Source organism: Spinacia oleracea, chromosome 5 (genome assembly GCF_020520425.1).
Source record: "Spinacia oleracea cultivar Varoflay chromosome 5, BTI_SOV_V1, whole genome shotgun sequence".
NCBI lineage: Eukaryota > Viridiplantae > Streptophyta > Magnoliopsida > Caryophyllales > Amaranthaceae > Spinacia > Spinacia oleracea.
The window spans coordinates 8525932-8542298 of NC_079491.1; the positions used below are offsets into that span (position 1 = coordinate 8525932).

At 35.0% G+C, this 16367-nt stretch overlaps 1 protein-coding gene and 1 long non-coding RNA gene across 7 annotated transcripts; one reads left to right on the forward strand and one right to left on the reverse strand.

Annotated features, from left to right (window-relative positions):
* Window positions 1-9563: 9563 nt before the first annotated feature.
* LOC110794498 (uncharacterized) lies at window positions 9564-14377 on the forward strand. 6 transcript variants are annotated; one of them, XR_008921087.1, is made up of 4 exons: window positions 9654-9934; window positions 11083-11906; window positions 12593-12685; window positions 13827-14377. XR_008921087.1 is itself a non-coding variant. In XM_021999479.2 (3 exons), exons 1-2 carry the CDS (start codon window positions 9867-9869, stop codon window positions 11861-11863), a joined length of 849 nt encoding a protein of 282 aa, XP_021855171.2. In that variant the 5' UTR covers window positions 9654-9866; the 3' UTR covers window positions 11864-11906; window positions 12593-14377. The 6 variants fall into 6 exon arrangements, 2 of the variants coding, with proteins under 2 accessions (XP_021855171.2, XP_056684595.1); XR_008921086.1 differs by having other exon boundaries at window positions 13960-14377; XM_021999479.2 differs by having other exon boundaries at window positions 12593-14377.
* Window positions 11906-13043, reverse strand: LOC110794499 (uncharacterized). The gene is made up of 3 exons (XR_002535046.2): window positions 12905-13043; window positions 12454-12622; window positions 11906-12331 (listed from the first exon to the last, which is right to left on the reverse strand). It is a non-coding gene; the product is annotated as an uncharacterized lncRNA (long non-coding RNA).
* Window positions 14378-16367: the final 1990 nt, after the last annotated feature.

Here is a 16367-nt window from a genome sequence, read left to right on the forward strand (position 1 = left end):
CCCAAATTCGAACCTAAAAAATCAACAAAATAAAATAAAAATCAACAATTTTACCATGAATCCAAGATTTTGAAGATTTAGAGGTCAAATTCGACCATGAAAACTCTAGATCTAGAATCTTTATGGTCGAATTTCACCATCTAAAGCTTTAATATAGAGTTTTTTTTTTCCAGAGATGGTGGTGGAGGCACAAAGGCGGCGGAGGTGTGGTGGTGAAGGCGGAGAGGTTTCGGGAGGAGAGAGAGTGAAAAAATTGAGGGAGGAGATTGAGGTAGGAGAGAGAGTGAAAAAATTGAGGGAGGAGATTGAGGGAGGAGAATCGGAGATTGAGGGAGGAGAGAGAAAATGAAATCAGAAGAGGGAGGGGAGGGAAGGAGGGACGTGAAATCAGGAGGGAGGGAGGGACGTGAAATCAGGAGGGAGAGAGAGAGTGAAAATATGAGGGAGGAGAGAGAGTGAAAGTGATGGGAAGGTAATATGAATTAAATAATTATTTTTGGGAAAATAAATTGATTAAATATTATGGGTGGGGAAAATTAGGTGGGAATATGGGTAGAATCTTTAGGTATTATGGTAATTAGATTGAAATGTAAGGGTATTTTAGGAAAAAATATATGTCAAAAAATAGAAAAGATTCTAGGTGGATACAACATTATGAAACGACTAAAAAGAAAACGGATACAACAAAAAGAAACGGAGGGAGTACATCACAAGATTTATTAGGGTGAGCAAAACATCATTTCCTAATAAAAAATGAAAACAAAATATATAAACCGTCTTCAACTAATAAACATGAACTAATGCCTAGATTACGACTAATATCTATGACAAAATCAAACTATAAAAACTTAATTGCATTACTCACTACTACTAGTCACGTTCTTCCTTCTCCAATTTAGGGGTGAAATCAAACTTGGCTCATACGCAACCATTCTTGTAGAGATTAGTCGTTTGTTCCCGTTCCACAATGGAATCTCCCTGTACGTGCCATTTTTAACATCATAAGCCCATAGGAATAATCTCATACTTACCGTACATTGTATCAAAAGTTCCCCAGTTGGCATAAACCCTAACACATCTATTGAATCTAAACATTCACCAATAATATTGCTTAGATATGGAATCGCAAACAAATTAGTCCACGATTCCATCACTCCATACTCTTTCATCACCCACACCTCTAAAGTGGACGTGTTCAAATGATGTAACACGACACCAAGTTGCTGTTCCCCTTCCATGGTCGCTAGACCGAGCATTGTTTTGTTGTCTCCTTGATCGTTTGGCCCCGCCATCTGTTTAAACTTTTCATCCTTTTTATCAAAGTAAACTAGTGTGTGGCCCGGGCGTTGCCCCGGGTTTTAACTTTTATTCGGATTTATTTGTTGTAAATATGTGTCCATGTAGATGATCGGTCGTTATAGAGTTACGGGGTTACACACAATATCAGCTGTCGATTAACAACCTTCCCAAGCTGAAACTCCACGCTCTATTACCCCGAGTGCATGTAATATGTTCTATAATTATTCGACCACATCTCGTTATTACGTTCTATTACCTTGAGTTTTTTTTTTTAAGGCTTAATCTAGAAAAGTAATAACTATACATTTATAAATTGAATAATCATTCCCATTTTTTGCATTCACTTCTATTAAATTTGTTATTTATTGTAAAAATATCATAAATTTTTATATAAAATAAATAACACAAGTTGTAACAAAGAGGTCTGGTGTTCTAACCCAATGAGGAATACCACATATAACTTTCCCGACGTCTCCTTCGAATAATCTACGGTGGAGTAGTCTGTTTTGGAGAGCATCGCTCTCTAAATGCCGGTAACCACCCATCTTATGATCCAAAACGTAGACATCTCTAACTACATATTCTATTCCAGCATCGAAATGTGTGGGCGAGGTGGGCGGAGATTGATATTCTACGGCTATGACCACACTATATTCGTCGTGTTCAGAGTCGTAACAAAGTCCCCATAGATAACGAGACGCGAAACTACTATAATCCCTAGGATCAAAGAACAAGAACCAGTAAGCACGATCCATTGGTACACGTGTGTAATAATCGGTAGGAAAATGATAAAGGTCGCACCATGCGACCTTTAAGCCGTGTCACAATAATGACATGACATGCTTATGTGTCATGATTTAAATTGGAATCTAAAATATTTAATTTATATATCTTATTATACATGTTTAAAATAAAGGTAGGAAAATCTTAATATTCTAATTTGGTTCTTTCTTTATACCGATTACCTTATTTACATATTTTCATATTAAATTTTTTGCATTGATAGTAAAAATATTATGATGACTCATAGCCTACGTAGCGCCTATATGTACCAATTAAACTCCGACACGTAAGATTGCGACAAATAAATGTTATCGCAACTTGCGACCTTTATCATCACCCCAATCGGTAATAGGATTCCACAAAATCAAGCTACGTTTGCTTCCAAACGCAACCAATCCATTACACGAACCTAGGACCATAAGCTCAAGATCAACATCAGGATTTTCCGAAGGAAACCATTTGTGGGGATCTTTTAAAGGAGACATTGATGATAATAATGTTGTTGATGAAATCGATGGAGTTCTACGCATAAATATCTAGGGGGCGTTTGGTTGGGGGTAATAATCAAAGGGAAAGGGAATCTGATGATATCATTCCCTTTGTTGTTGTTTGTTAGACCTATTTAATAATTCCCTTTACCCTTTTTCATTTTTGAGTTTACCCTAAAACCCTCTACACTCATTCCCCACCCCCCCAAGACTTTTCCATTCCCTTTACCCCTTTCACTTCTCCAGCCCCTATCTCCCTCCTCTTAACACTAGATCTTCAACCCACAACCATTCTTGCCACCTGCAAAACCGTCCATCGCCACTCATTCTTCGCCACCTGCTCCGGCTTCCTCCACCACCTCCGTCCATCGACCCTCTCTCCGCCATCCACCGGAAAGAATTGACTCTGATTCTCCGGCGAATCTATCCGACAGTGTTGATGATTTCGTCAACATTCAAAATCCGGCGAATGAGGTATCACATTCGTCAATTCACGGCAAAAAGCTCTAATTTGATCGCAATTGGTGGTGATGAATTGATGATAGGTCTGCTGATGGAGGAGAAAGAATTAGTGGAAGGGAAAGGGAGAGTGAAGGTGACGGTAAAATCCAATTCAAGAAATGTTGTTGTTTTGTCATGCAACAATGGCAACCACGAAATTTATCTGTGCACGGAATTGGAGTTGCTAATTCAATGGGATGATAACCCAAACAATATTTTAAATCAAAGGGAATTATTCCCATTCTCTTTCTTTCCCTTTGTTGATTCCATTCCCTTTATCCCGTGCGAACCAAACGCCCCCTACATTAATCCATAAAAGATTCAACCATAAAGATGAAGTGATTGCTAACGAGTTTATAATGGTCATGCATAAACGTTGGAATAGAGAGTATGGAATTCCATTGTTTGCATACTAACTTGGATCGAACCGCAGATTTGAAAGGTAATTTGTGGAAGATATTTCGAGTAAAACATCATTTGGGAGTTGTTTTATTTTTGATTTCCTTCGTCTTGGCTTTCTCCCTTTCCTTCTTCCTCCTCTTCTTCTCGCCATAGCTACGTACTTTGGTTTGAGTTGCTTTTAGAGTTTAGGGTTTTATAGTTGTTTGTGGACAAATTTATTTGTATAGGGTACAACCGTATAAGGTTAATTAGGGTTTAGGGTTGGATTGGACTATTATTAAAAGAATGGTACAATATTAATCATACGATATTGATAAAATATATTATTGATGGAAAATATAATGTTGTGTTGTGTTATACGTGGGTCTATTTATAATACAAACTAGATCTCCTACTCTTCATAGGTTTCCTAATTTATATAGACTTCTATTTTATATCATATAGTCTAGTTATAACATAACTCTATTATATTCGATATTATATCATATAGGATAACTGCGTTATCCTCAATACCCTCCCGCAATCGGAACGGCAGTTTCACGAACGTTGCGATTGGAGAAATAAAAAATATGCCATATGCTTGTCTTGTCGTATCAAGGAGCCCGGTCGTTACTGTCGTTTCAAGGAGTCCTGAAAAAAATGTCATATGCCAGTCTTGTCGTGTCAAGGAGTCATGTCGTTACTGTCGTTTCAAGGAGTACAGTCGTTTCGTACAAGAGAAAAAAATGGTATATGTAAGGTTATGATACATATGACATTACATAGATCATGCGGAAACAACCATTAACCCAGGACAACATATTATTTACACATAATCATAATCATGTCTATGCCTACTTGGAATGCTCTGATACCACTGTTAGGTTATGACATTTAACATATATAACAGTGGTATCAGAGCATTTAACATTTAATACATATGACATTACATAGATCATGCGGAAACAACCATTAACCCAGGACAACATATTATTTACACATAATCATATAGCATAATTTAGATGCATACTCTTTGTTGCGTGCCCTCCCTAGCTGCGCCCGAACCGAACAAGAACAAGTCTTTAGGACTCCAAGTGTCGTCCCTCCGTAGATAGTCCATAGCACGTCCGGATCCGCCTTAAGATTGACCAACTAGAATCGCCCTTAAGGTACTAGAAAATTTCGGCACTTTTATGAGCAAGATGTGTGTTTTAATTTTCTCTCAAAAAACTCACTTTTGAATACTTTTAAACTTGTTATAAATTGTGAGCCCTAGCCTCATATTTATAGGGGTATGGAAAGGGAATCGAAATCCTATTCAGATACAAATTAATTAAACCTAGAATCCTACAAGAACTCTAATTTAATTAATTTATCAAATAGAATTAGGAATTTAATCATTAACTGAACTCTGCATGTTTTAGGAAACGTGCACGAACACAAACACTTGCACACACACGCACGGCAGCCACGATGGGCCCCCATGCGTGCGCGCGAGCAGCAGCCCACGCAGCGCCCGCGTGCGCTGCGCGCTGCGCGCGCTGTGCGCGCTGCGCAGCCTGCTGGGCCTGGCCTTGCGCTGGGCCTGGCGTGGCTGTTTGTGCGGCGCGCTTGGCTTGCTGGGCGATGGCCTGGCTTCGTGCTGGGCCTCGTCCGGCAGGCCTCGTCCGATGCTTATTCGTACGATGCGCTTCCGATTAAATTTTCCGATTCCGGAATTCATTTCCGATACGAACAATATTTAATATTTCCGATTCTGGAATTAATTTCCGTTTCGAACAAATATTTAATATTTCCGTTTCCGGAATTATTTTCCGATTCCGGTAATATTTCCGATTCTGACAATATTTCCGTTTCCGGCAATATTTCCGATTCTGGCAATATTTCCATTTCCGATAATATTTTCCGATACGTACCATGTTTCCGTTTCTGGCAACATCTACGACTTGGATAATATTTATATTTCCGATACGATCCATATTTCCGTTTCCGGCAATATCATCGTTTCCGGAGTATTCATTTCTTGCCTGTGACGATCTTAGCTCCCACTGAAACCAAGATCCGTCGGTTCCGAATATTCATAGATGGAGTATTTAATGCCATTAAATACTTGATCCGTTTACGTACTATTTGTGTGACCCTACGGGTTCAGTCAAGAGTAAGCTGTGGATTAATATCATTAATTCCACTTGAACTGAAGCGGCCTCTAGCTAGGCATTCAGCTCACTTGATCTCACTGAATTATTAACTTGTTAATTAATACTGAACCGCATTTATTAGACTTAACATAGAATGCATACTTGGACCAAGGGCATTATTTCCTTCAGTATATGCCTGTCTTGTCGTGTCAAGGAGTCCTGTTGTTTCGTACAAGGAAAAATAATTGCCAATATGAAAAACCTCTCTCAAGGCAGAAGGAGAACCGTCCATGTCTTACGACACATGAAAAACCTTCCATATCTTACGACATATGGAGAACTGTCTATGTCTTACGACACATGGAGAACCGATAAATTGTGACAACTTTCGTGGAGTTTTAGTAGTACTCCAACACGAAGACAAAAACCTTACTAATACCCAAATCATCCACTAGCTAGCCATATTGTTAGGCATAATTGGACGAACATAACAAACAATCGAGCAAACCACTCCGGCCATGAACATCAAAAGGAGTAATAATTTCAAAGAGCAACGAGAGAAAAAAAATAAAACAAAGAAATTGTGCAGCGAAAAATTGAAAGAGAGAAAAATCGACAAACGTTTTGTAAATCCTGTCGGTGAGCTTAATTTTCTAACCCACCGGCAAGGGGTATATTTGTGTAAACGATCCTCAATAGATATGGAGGTAGGCACAGCTCGTTTACATCACATCAACGAAATCTCATGAAAAGAATGGTTTAGGTTTAGGTTTAGGTTTAGGCTATGTCCGTTAAACGGGCCTTGGCATATAAATAGTCTTAAAGCCCTAAAATTAAAATACATTATCAATGCAATATTAAATAATATCACCTTAATTATAACTTTATAAGGCTCTGTTTGGCAACTCCAGCTGAAACTGATAAGGTAACTGAAATTGATAAGATAACATCTGAAACTGATAAGGTGCTGAAACTGATAAGATAATTATTTCATTAAATGTTTGGTAAAACTTATTTATTAAGTACCCGAAATTTTTTACTCCGTAGTACTCCCTCCGTCTCTTTTTGTTTTTTACGTTTTCCTTTTTGGGTGTCCCAAAATATTCTTTACATTTCCTTTTATATTATCACATAAATAATTTAATATTCTATCAAAATTTGTGTCCAATTATTATTTTAACCAATTAAATACATTAGGTCATTAATCTCTCTCACTTTTCCATTGAGACATTAACTTTTTCTCATTTCCCCAATATTAGATTTTTTGATAAGAGTGAAAACATTATAAATAAGAAAAATCTCAATGCACATTAACTAGTCGTTAAAACGCGTGCAAAATACCAAACGTAAAAAACAAAAAGAGACGGAGAGAGTATTTATATTTATATCATATGTAAAATTTTCGTTGTGCATTAATTACTAATAAAATTCAATCTCAATTAACTCCTACAATTTTCATTGTGGAGTAGTTTTTTTGTTTTTTTTGTTGTAATCGTAAATTTGTATTGTGGACATCTATTCAATTTTACAAATAAAAAAACTAGAATATCATTTTACAGTTCAAGAATTTAAAAACTAAACACAACAATTCCTTGAAAACAAATAAAAGCACAATCCAAAAGAAATGACACTCACTTTACCACTCCTAAAATACAAGTATATGAAAAACCCACTACGTACCCACCCCAATCCAGCAGTACTTGAATCTCCTCTCTCCCTTTCGTTCTTATAGTTCCTTCTGGTTCTCTTCATTTTAAAAAAAAATTAGACACCCACGATTGCAATATCTTATGTAGTAAGGGAATTTTCTGGGTTTTTGACATTATCAAGTTCGGCAGCTTTTTGATGCAACAAAGATTTTCTACACTACAAGAGTTCTGTATTTCGGCGTATCGCAATGCTTTGGGAGCATTCTGTTGTTTTTTTTACGGATGAAAAATGAATTTCAGCGCCTGATATCTAAACGTTAGTCTAGATAACGTCTCTATTTCAGCCGATATATCCACCTTAAATCTTATTTCAGTTCTTTGCCAAACGCTCCTAATTATTTAAGATGACTTAAATCATTAGCACCTATTCATTTAAGGTGACCGAAAGTGGTTACCAAACAGAGCCTAAGTGTTAAAACATCTTCAAGAAAAATGAAGTTTATATTTTCTTTTATTCTTTACAAAAAAACAAAATATCTTCAAATAAATATCAGTCATTTAAAATCTTAGAAAAACAATAACATCTAGAAAAATATCAACCAAATTAGGAAGGAAACAATTTGTTTATCGTTATACAAAGGATAATTTGCGAATTACTACCTACCTTGTTTGAGGATTTGTGAATTACTACCTACATCTTTAAAAGTTGTAAATTACTACTTATTTCTTTAATTATTGTTGCCAATTACTACCCATTTATCATTTAATCTATTTTCTCACCAATTAGTCAACTAATCTAATATATATATATAAAGGGGAGTTTTTTGGAGAGATTTTGGAGTGCCACATAGGATTGCCATGTCATTAAGTGTAATTTAAAATAAATATTAGATACAAATAAAAATGAAAAAATAACTTTTGAAATAGTTTATTATCCGTTTACAAATCTGAGTCCAACAAACAAAAAGATAAATTTTGTAAAAAGATAATATTTAAAAAATAAACAAAAGATAAAAATTTGCAAATTAAAAAAAGATAACTATAATTATCAGCTTTCAATATACGGTATTTTTTTGTTGATGATCTATATATATCTAAACCAATAAAGATTAATCAAACATGCCTTGGGAAAGAAGATGATCTGTGATTATCTCAATTGTGGAACCACACCACGCCATAAAACCACCATCACATTATGTAACTTGCTTGCTTATTATATGTACAATGATATGGCAAAACTTTTGTTGATTGATATTCTTCTTTTCGTTCCAGGTTGTTCAATACAGTACACTCCGTATCACATACAAAATACAAAGTATATATATTAGATTAGATTCGGACGATCGAGGATTATGCGAGAACTTCATAGAAAACTACAGAAGATGAGCGTGAAATTGAGATGATTGTACATAATCTGGTAAATATTTGGTATGTTTGGATATTCACTTAAAATATAATTGTATATCGACTTATTGAGTTTTTGTTTTGGAATTACAATTTTTTGAATTACCGGTTACAATCATATATGCATGTGCTATTTGCTTTTTTATCCTAATTTATTTAGGTGTGATCTCAAAATTTTCACGATGTATTATTGTCTTTTTTTTGTGGTCAAAATCATTCTTTTACTTTGGATTATTTAACACCTGCAATTAGTGGAATCATCATTTTGATGCACTGGATTTTTTTTTTTGGTTATATATAAACTTAACTTCTCATGTAATTCGATCAAGAGTATATAGGAAGTTGGTATTGAAGGATAACGTATTTTTCGATTGATGAGAAGGATGACAACACCGAGCAAGTCATTTGCGGTGATTTTAGAGATTCCAAAAAAAAATCAGTGCATCACCACAATGATGATTTTAGAGATTCCAAAAAAATTATCAGTGCATCACAATGATGATTTGCATTTCCTTAAGCGTATTACGGGTGTATAAACACACATGCAATAGGTAACTAAGCTATACGATTGAATAATTGTTAACAATAAAACCAAAATTTACATAAAATAAAATAATATATTCAAATATAATAGACATATATGAACAAACAATTCAATATGCATTATTAAAATTATTTGTATAATAATAATAATAAAAAAAGACCCGATAAAAGATAATAATAAGAGAAAAAGATAATTTATCCCGTTTAAAATAATAAAATAGAATTACAAATGTTATCAAATCAATCATATGTTAAGTAGTTATGTATTGTGATAAAAAGACACACGTAATTGATTCTCATATGAATTCATCAAGGTAAAGTTAAAAAATAAATCTCACAAACAAAAATAAATATATTTAACCCGTGCATCGCACGGGCTTTAAATCTAGTATATCATAATCACCTTAATTATATATTAATTATTTAATTAATAAATTAAAATTAAAAGAACTTAAAAAAACCCCACAAATTTAAACATGACCCACGCAAAACAAAAACCAAAGATCGACCCGATTCTTTGTTCTTCTCCTCCATCCTCTCTGTGTTCATCTTCCCTAAGAACGACTCACTACTATTCAATCATGCTCTCCAGTTCTCTTATTCCTTCTGTTCGAGTTCTTCCATAAGGGCTAAAAAATAATCCCCTACATTAAGCATACTACTTAACTAATTGTCATAGTATGAAAGCGATTATCAGTGGAGGAGGACCAAAGAGAAAGTTGGCGGTTCCATGCTTAATTGGATCGAGGTTTGTTACAGTATTTAAATTATTATTAAGAAACTGTTACTTAATTGCTAATTTCACAATACATGTAGAATTTGATGAATTAAATATTGATTGTTGACCTAAAAATTGAATCTTTGAATTTTTACTACTTTACGTTGATTAAAAAAGCATGAAAATAATAGTAATGGTTATGTGTTGTTAATTTATTCCTAATTATTTTGTCAGGGTTGTAGAAAAATCAATCCCTGCTTTTGTTGGTTTGCGCTTGTATTATGGGGGGAAATTTTACATTAGGAACTCTAATGCATTTTGGTCAGGGGGGAAAGTGATTTTAAAGGGTGAAATAAGAAATACAGAATTTACAATCGGTTTCTTGAATCAGTTTGTTATGAATAGTTTAAAGGTTAGGGTAGGAGAGTACAAAATTTGGTATAGGAAGTACGGGAAAAATCTTACAACTGGGAGGAAGGTGATGGTTGATGAGAGTGATATAGAAGATTTGGTTAAAAGTATCGATAAGGCAGATATGGTGACTGTGTATGTTGTGTTTGAAGGTGATGGCTGGAAAAATAAGGTTAATTTGGGTGTCGGTAATGTGGGCCCCAGAGAATCTCACTCATTATTGGTAGGTAGTCATACTCCACCCATTGTTAATGCCCTTGCTTTATCCCAACCAGATATCACAATCTCTTCCCCATCAAACCCTTCAACCTTTCTCTCTGTTAAACAGAATAAGTGCTACTTAGCTACTGCTTCTGTCCCCAAACACAATATCCATAAAGCACCTTTGCCCCCCAAAACAACACCACCCCCTGAAAAACCACAACAAAAGATTCCGGTGAGGAGGAAGTTGTCCACTGCTCCTTCTTACCCCGTTGACACAGATACGTGTGTCATTTTCGAAAAAGAGTTATATAACAAAGACACATTACCTACAGCTTGTAATAAAGAAAAGGGGGTTGTTACATCTTCCAAAATCAGCAAGAACAAGAGAAAAAATCTGTGGGAGGGGATATGTTCAATATATGATGATTTGATAATGATGACGAGGGAGTAGATTCAACTTATAACCCTATAGTAGAAGAAAAAGAGAGTGATTCTGAGCCTCCATTACAAGAAGAGGACATTGAAGACACAATATTTGATGATTTGTTTTCTGGTGGCTTCAGGAATATACTTGAGGGTGTTGAGAGAGATGTAGGTGGTGTAGAGGTGGTCCCAAGAGTGACTAGAAGTGAAGCTAGGCTTGATGAGGAACTGAAAGAGGGATTTAACCTAGCCGATGAGGTTGAATATGATTCAGAAGACCCTGGCAGCCTAGATGGATCAGATGGGGAGGTAGATCAAAGCCCCGTGTTCAATCCAGAAACTGATTTTGACCATCCAATTAGGTTGATGGTGGGGTTGAAGTTTCCTTCAGTTGAGGTATTCAGGAGAGCTTTGAGGGATCATTCTATTGATAAGAAGTATGACTACTATTTGCTGCACAATGGCAAGAAAAGAGTGAGTGCTTACCGTAAATATAGGTGTATGTGCCCTTGGGATCCTAAAAGGTCTAAGAGGAGTAAATGCACTTGTGGAAAGGTGATTTGTAACTTTAAAGTGTTGGCAAAGAAGGTTAAGCTGGAGGATTCTTTCCATATTAGGAGCATAAGGCTTAAACACACTTGTAGAACTGAAGTAAGGAATAGGAAAGTGACTGCTGAATATTTAGCACACAGATACCTTGAGGATTGGAGATCTGACCCGGGTTGGAACCTTGTCAAAGGGTTTGGTGAGAGAGTGTTGAGAGAAACGGGTTCGTTCTGTGACTACTACAAGTTGTGGAGGGCTAGGGCTAGGGCTAGGGCAAGGTCAAAATTGATGTTGTACGGGGATGGTGCCGAGCAATACAAGAGGGTTTGGGACTATGTGCATGCTGTGAAGAAGCATAATGAGGGGCATGTGTGACAATATACTATGTCTGCATCTTGTACTAGAACATAACAAATATGTAGGAAAATTATTTCTCATTTCTCATTACTTGCCATAAAGTAGCTTGTTACATCTATATTTATCACCCTACCCGATTCCGACTACAATGCAATACACCCTATTACCCTAATACTAGTACCCGAGTATGAGCCTTAAATGCTCTTACCAATAAAACAGAAAATCCAATGACTTTTACAACTAAACTGATACATAAAGCAAACCCCTAAATCTACCCCATTCTCATCATTCTCCTTGCTCAGCTCGTTCTTCTGATCCAGCAACCCCAAATTATGTCCCTTTGCCAAAATGTCATTTCCTCCTCGTACCATATAAAGTATATGCATCCCCTCCTCTTTGTATCAACATCGTAATCGGGACACGCCATAAACCTTCTTGTGTAATCGGGACACACAATAAACCTTCTTGTGTATAAACCCATTGCTCCTGTATAAATGCAGAAAATATTGTGTCAATATAGGGAGAAAGGTTGGGTAGAGGGACATCAGAAATAATGGACTTTAATTATTAAAAAAAGAAAAAAAAAAGAAAAGAGGGTAAACAATTACATCGTTCCAGACTTCACTCGAGAATATAAGTTAATGTGAGTGAGTGAGTACAACTCTCTTAATTACTGTCATTGGTTTGATGATTGTTGTTGTTGAATAGCTGTCCAAGCTCACTTGACCTTGCTTTTAAAACCGACAGAGTGACCATGATGAACTTGAAGATAAGTTCCTTGAGGAAAAAAAAGCACATGAAGATAAATGCCAGAAACTATATCAACCAATCTAAACAAAGGTATGCTAATTATGATACTTCTCGTTCTTAGTTTGCTTTATAGGTTGGAATTTTGCTATTACTATGACTATTCAAGAACGAGCAATCTAAACAAAATGTTTAATTACATACTTAATTGGCCAAAACACATAAAACCCCAAAATTTCCCGAACCCCCAATTTAAATTAAATAAGAACCCTAAATTACGAAGTTATAACAGTAGCATAAAATTGGGCATACCTTAACGAAATTGGTGTCCATGGAATATTGTTTGAAGGAGAACGAACCAAGGTAGTACCAGTAGAACGAGCAACAACGGAATTTTGACCCATCTAGATAGGGAGAACGACCAAGAACAGTGAAGCTAGGCAAAGTAAAAGAGAGAGAGATATGATAATTATAGCCCTCATGGAAGAACTCGAGCAGAAGGGAAGAAGATAATTAAAGAGCAATGAAGTCTTGTTCTTAGCCTTTTAGGGAAGATAAACACAGAGAGGATGGAGGGGAAGAACAAAGAATCGGGTGGATCTTTTGTTTTTGTGTTGGGTGGGTCAATGTTTAAATTTGTGGGTTTTTGTTTTTAAGTTCTTTCAATTTTAATTTATTAATTTAAATAATTAATATATAATTAGGGTGATTATAGTGTATTAGTTGACTAATTAGTGAGAAAATAGATTAAATGATAAGTAGGTAGTAATTAACAACAATAATTAAAGATATAGGTAATAATTTGCAACTTTTAAAGATGTAGGTAGTAATTCACAAATCCTCAAATAAGATAGGTAGTAATTAACAAATTATCCTTATACAAATCACAATATATCATTAGCGATCTCTAAGAATAAATTAAATATTAATACTTATGTCAAGATTATATAAATACTCGTATTCCAATCCTCTAATACTCACAAGTCACAACATAATACGCATTACGACTTTGGCGGAAATCGACTTGAATTAATAAAATACCCGAGCTATCTGATATATGCGTTTTATATAGAGTTTTTACCCCCGTCCCTTAGTACTTTTTGATCTCAAATGAGCTCTTCGGAGCGATTTTTAGTACTAATGTGCTCCTTGTAGTGTGTTTGTAGTTTCAGGTTCATCATTGTAGGAATTAACATATTTTTGTGCATTTCCTACTTATTTGAATCAATACAAGAGATTATATACTTTCGAGAGCGCAAACATTGAGTTGGAAGAATTTTCATGCAAAGCGAATAGTGAAAGAAGTAGAAAACTGAATATCGTCCACTCTTTTGATCATAACTCGAGTTATACTACTCCAAATGCAGAGATTCAAATTGGGTTGGATTCTAGACTTCAAGAGCTTTCCAACGAGTGGTCACTCGCCTAATTCCGACTTATAACGAAGGAGATATGGTGCTTTTAAGATACGGGATCGTGCAGTTTGACGAGCAGATCGCCCGATCGGACGGCCCATTGCCCGATCGGGCGACGACAACCCCTGGGCGCGGATTTTTGCTTTGTTTCCGGTTTTTTTCTTCTACTTTTGGGCAAGACTATAAATATAGCCCTTAGACATACTTCCTCCGTTTCGTAAAAATTGCAACACTTTGTTGTGGCACGCAAGTATTATTTGGGATCTTATTTTTTTCTAGTACCTTAGTTTATTGCTTAGTTTTTATTCTTTCTCTAAACTTTTGTTAATTACTTTTATTATTGCTTTCAAGTTTCAAACTTTAAATTTCATCCTTTGTTCTTCAATTTGGTATTTATTATTTCTTTCCTTCTTTATTCAATTTTAATTATGTTTTCATTAATCATGTTTGCTTTGTTTAAATTAAATATTTGTGAGTAGTTTATATTCTAGGGTGTTGGGAATCCATGAATTAATATGAAGGGATGATTGAATGTTGTTGATTGTTGGTATTGTGGTTAATTCCTATTGATTGATTTCATTTACTATGCGATTAGATTGCGCAGGTCTAATTGTATTAGTCTAGCAATATCAAGTTAAGATTCGAGAGATGCAATTTGATGTTTATGCTTGTGTCAATAGGTAGAACTGGGATTAATACGTAGCGAGAGCCCGTTAATTCTAAGTCTATGATTAGTATCGATTCGAGAGAGCATGCTAATCTAATTAACTGTTCTATTGATTATTAATATTGTTTATCATCCCGGATTGTTGTTCATTGGTGAACCTATGCCCTAGACCTCTTAATATCTTATTTATTCCTCTTTTATTATTGTCTTAGTTTTAATATACAAATCAACCAACTTTCTTGTTTCCCAATAGTTTAGACCTTAGTTTTAATAGTAGAAAGAATGCTTGTTTCCCTGTGGATACGATCCTGACTTCCCTTACTATAGTGGAATTAGGTTTATTTTTGACTAGGTGATACGACTTTAGACTGTCACTATCTTCCACTCAAAAACGTACTCCATATTACGTAGTCATCTCGACCTATCTCTCTTGAAAGTTCTCTAAAAAGAAGGTCGATCTAGTATTTAAATGAAATGACCGAAAAGATATGTGTCGTGCCTCTTATGCTAGTACTACAGACTACTCAATATTTTATCTTACAGTAAGCGTTATATTTTAGAAAAATTTGTGAATTAGTAGTCATTTATTTTAATTTTTTTGCGCGAATGAGCCACAATGGCGGGGATGAGAATCGATTCCAAGATCACCTAAAACCGGGATGGAAGCTTTAACCAACTGAACTTTCCATCACTCTGAGAATGTCACGTGGTTTCCTTCCTAATTTGGTTGATATTTTTCTAGATGTTATTGGTTGAACTTTCCATCACTCTGAGAATGTCACGTGGTTTCCGCCATGGCTTTCCCATAAATCTTTACCGCCCAAAATGGTTGTTTCAGTGGATGACTCATCTGACGTGGCATGTAAAGTAACTGTAGTAAAGTTTGTTGAATCTATCAACTAGTCTACTACTATCAAGTATCAACTATTATCAACTAGCAAAGTTCGTTTACAGTTGATGGCCACTATTCAAATTAGTATATGAGATTATTCATGCTTATCAGCTTATGTGTATGATCTAATTTGAGATTAGGGATGTAAGTCATCTACTCTGCATAATTTATGGTTAAATAGCAATTATTTGGGCCTGTCTTTTATGAATAGTGATAAACTATAACTCTAACAAACAGTATGAATACCGCAAATTTTTGGCTATATCCGGGTACAGCCAAAGCTGGCTGTACCCCCATCCAAAACGATGTCGTTTTGTGTTGTTTAAAATGAACATTAATATACTGGTACAAAAATGAACATTTACTTATTTATTTGGAATGAACATTTACTATTTTGGAAATGAACATTTATTTATTTATTTGGAAATAAACTACAAAAATGAACATTTACTATTTCGGAAATGAACATTTATTTATTTATTTGGAATGAATATTTTCTATTTTGGAAATGAATATTTATTTATTTATTTGGAAATAAACAATATAGGCGCTTGTAAAAACATAAAAGACCAATGAAGTGAACAATTTCATTATGAACATTAACCATATATTTATTGTGAACAAACAAATAGACAAGAAAGAACAAATAATTCAACAAAAAAGAACAAACAATATAAAAAAGAACATAAAATTCCAGAAAAAAGAACAAACAATACAACAATTATGAACAATTTTATGATGAATTTTAAAGCCAACATGAAAGAACAAACAATACAACAAGAAAGAACAAATAATAAAGCA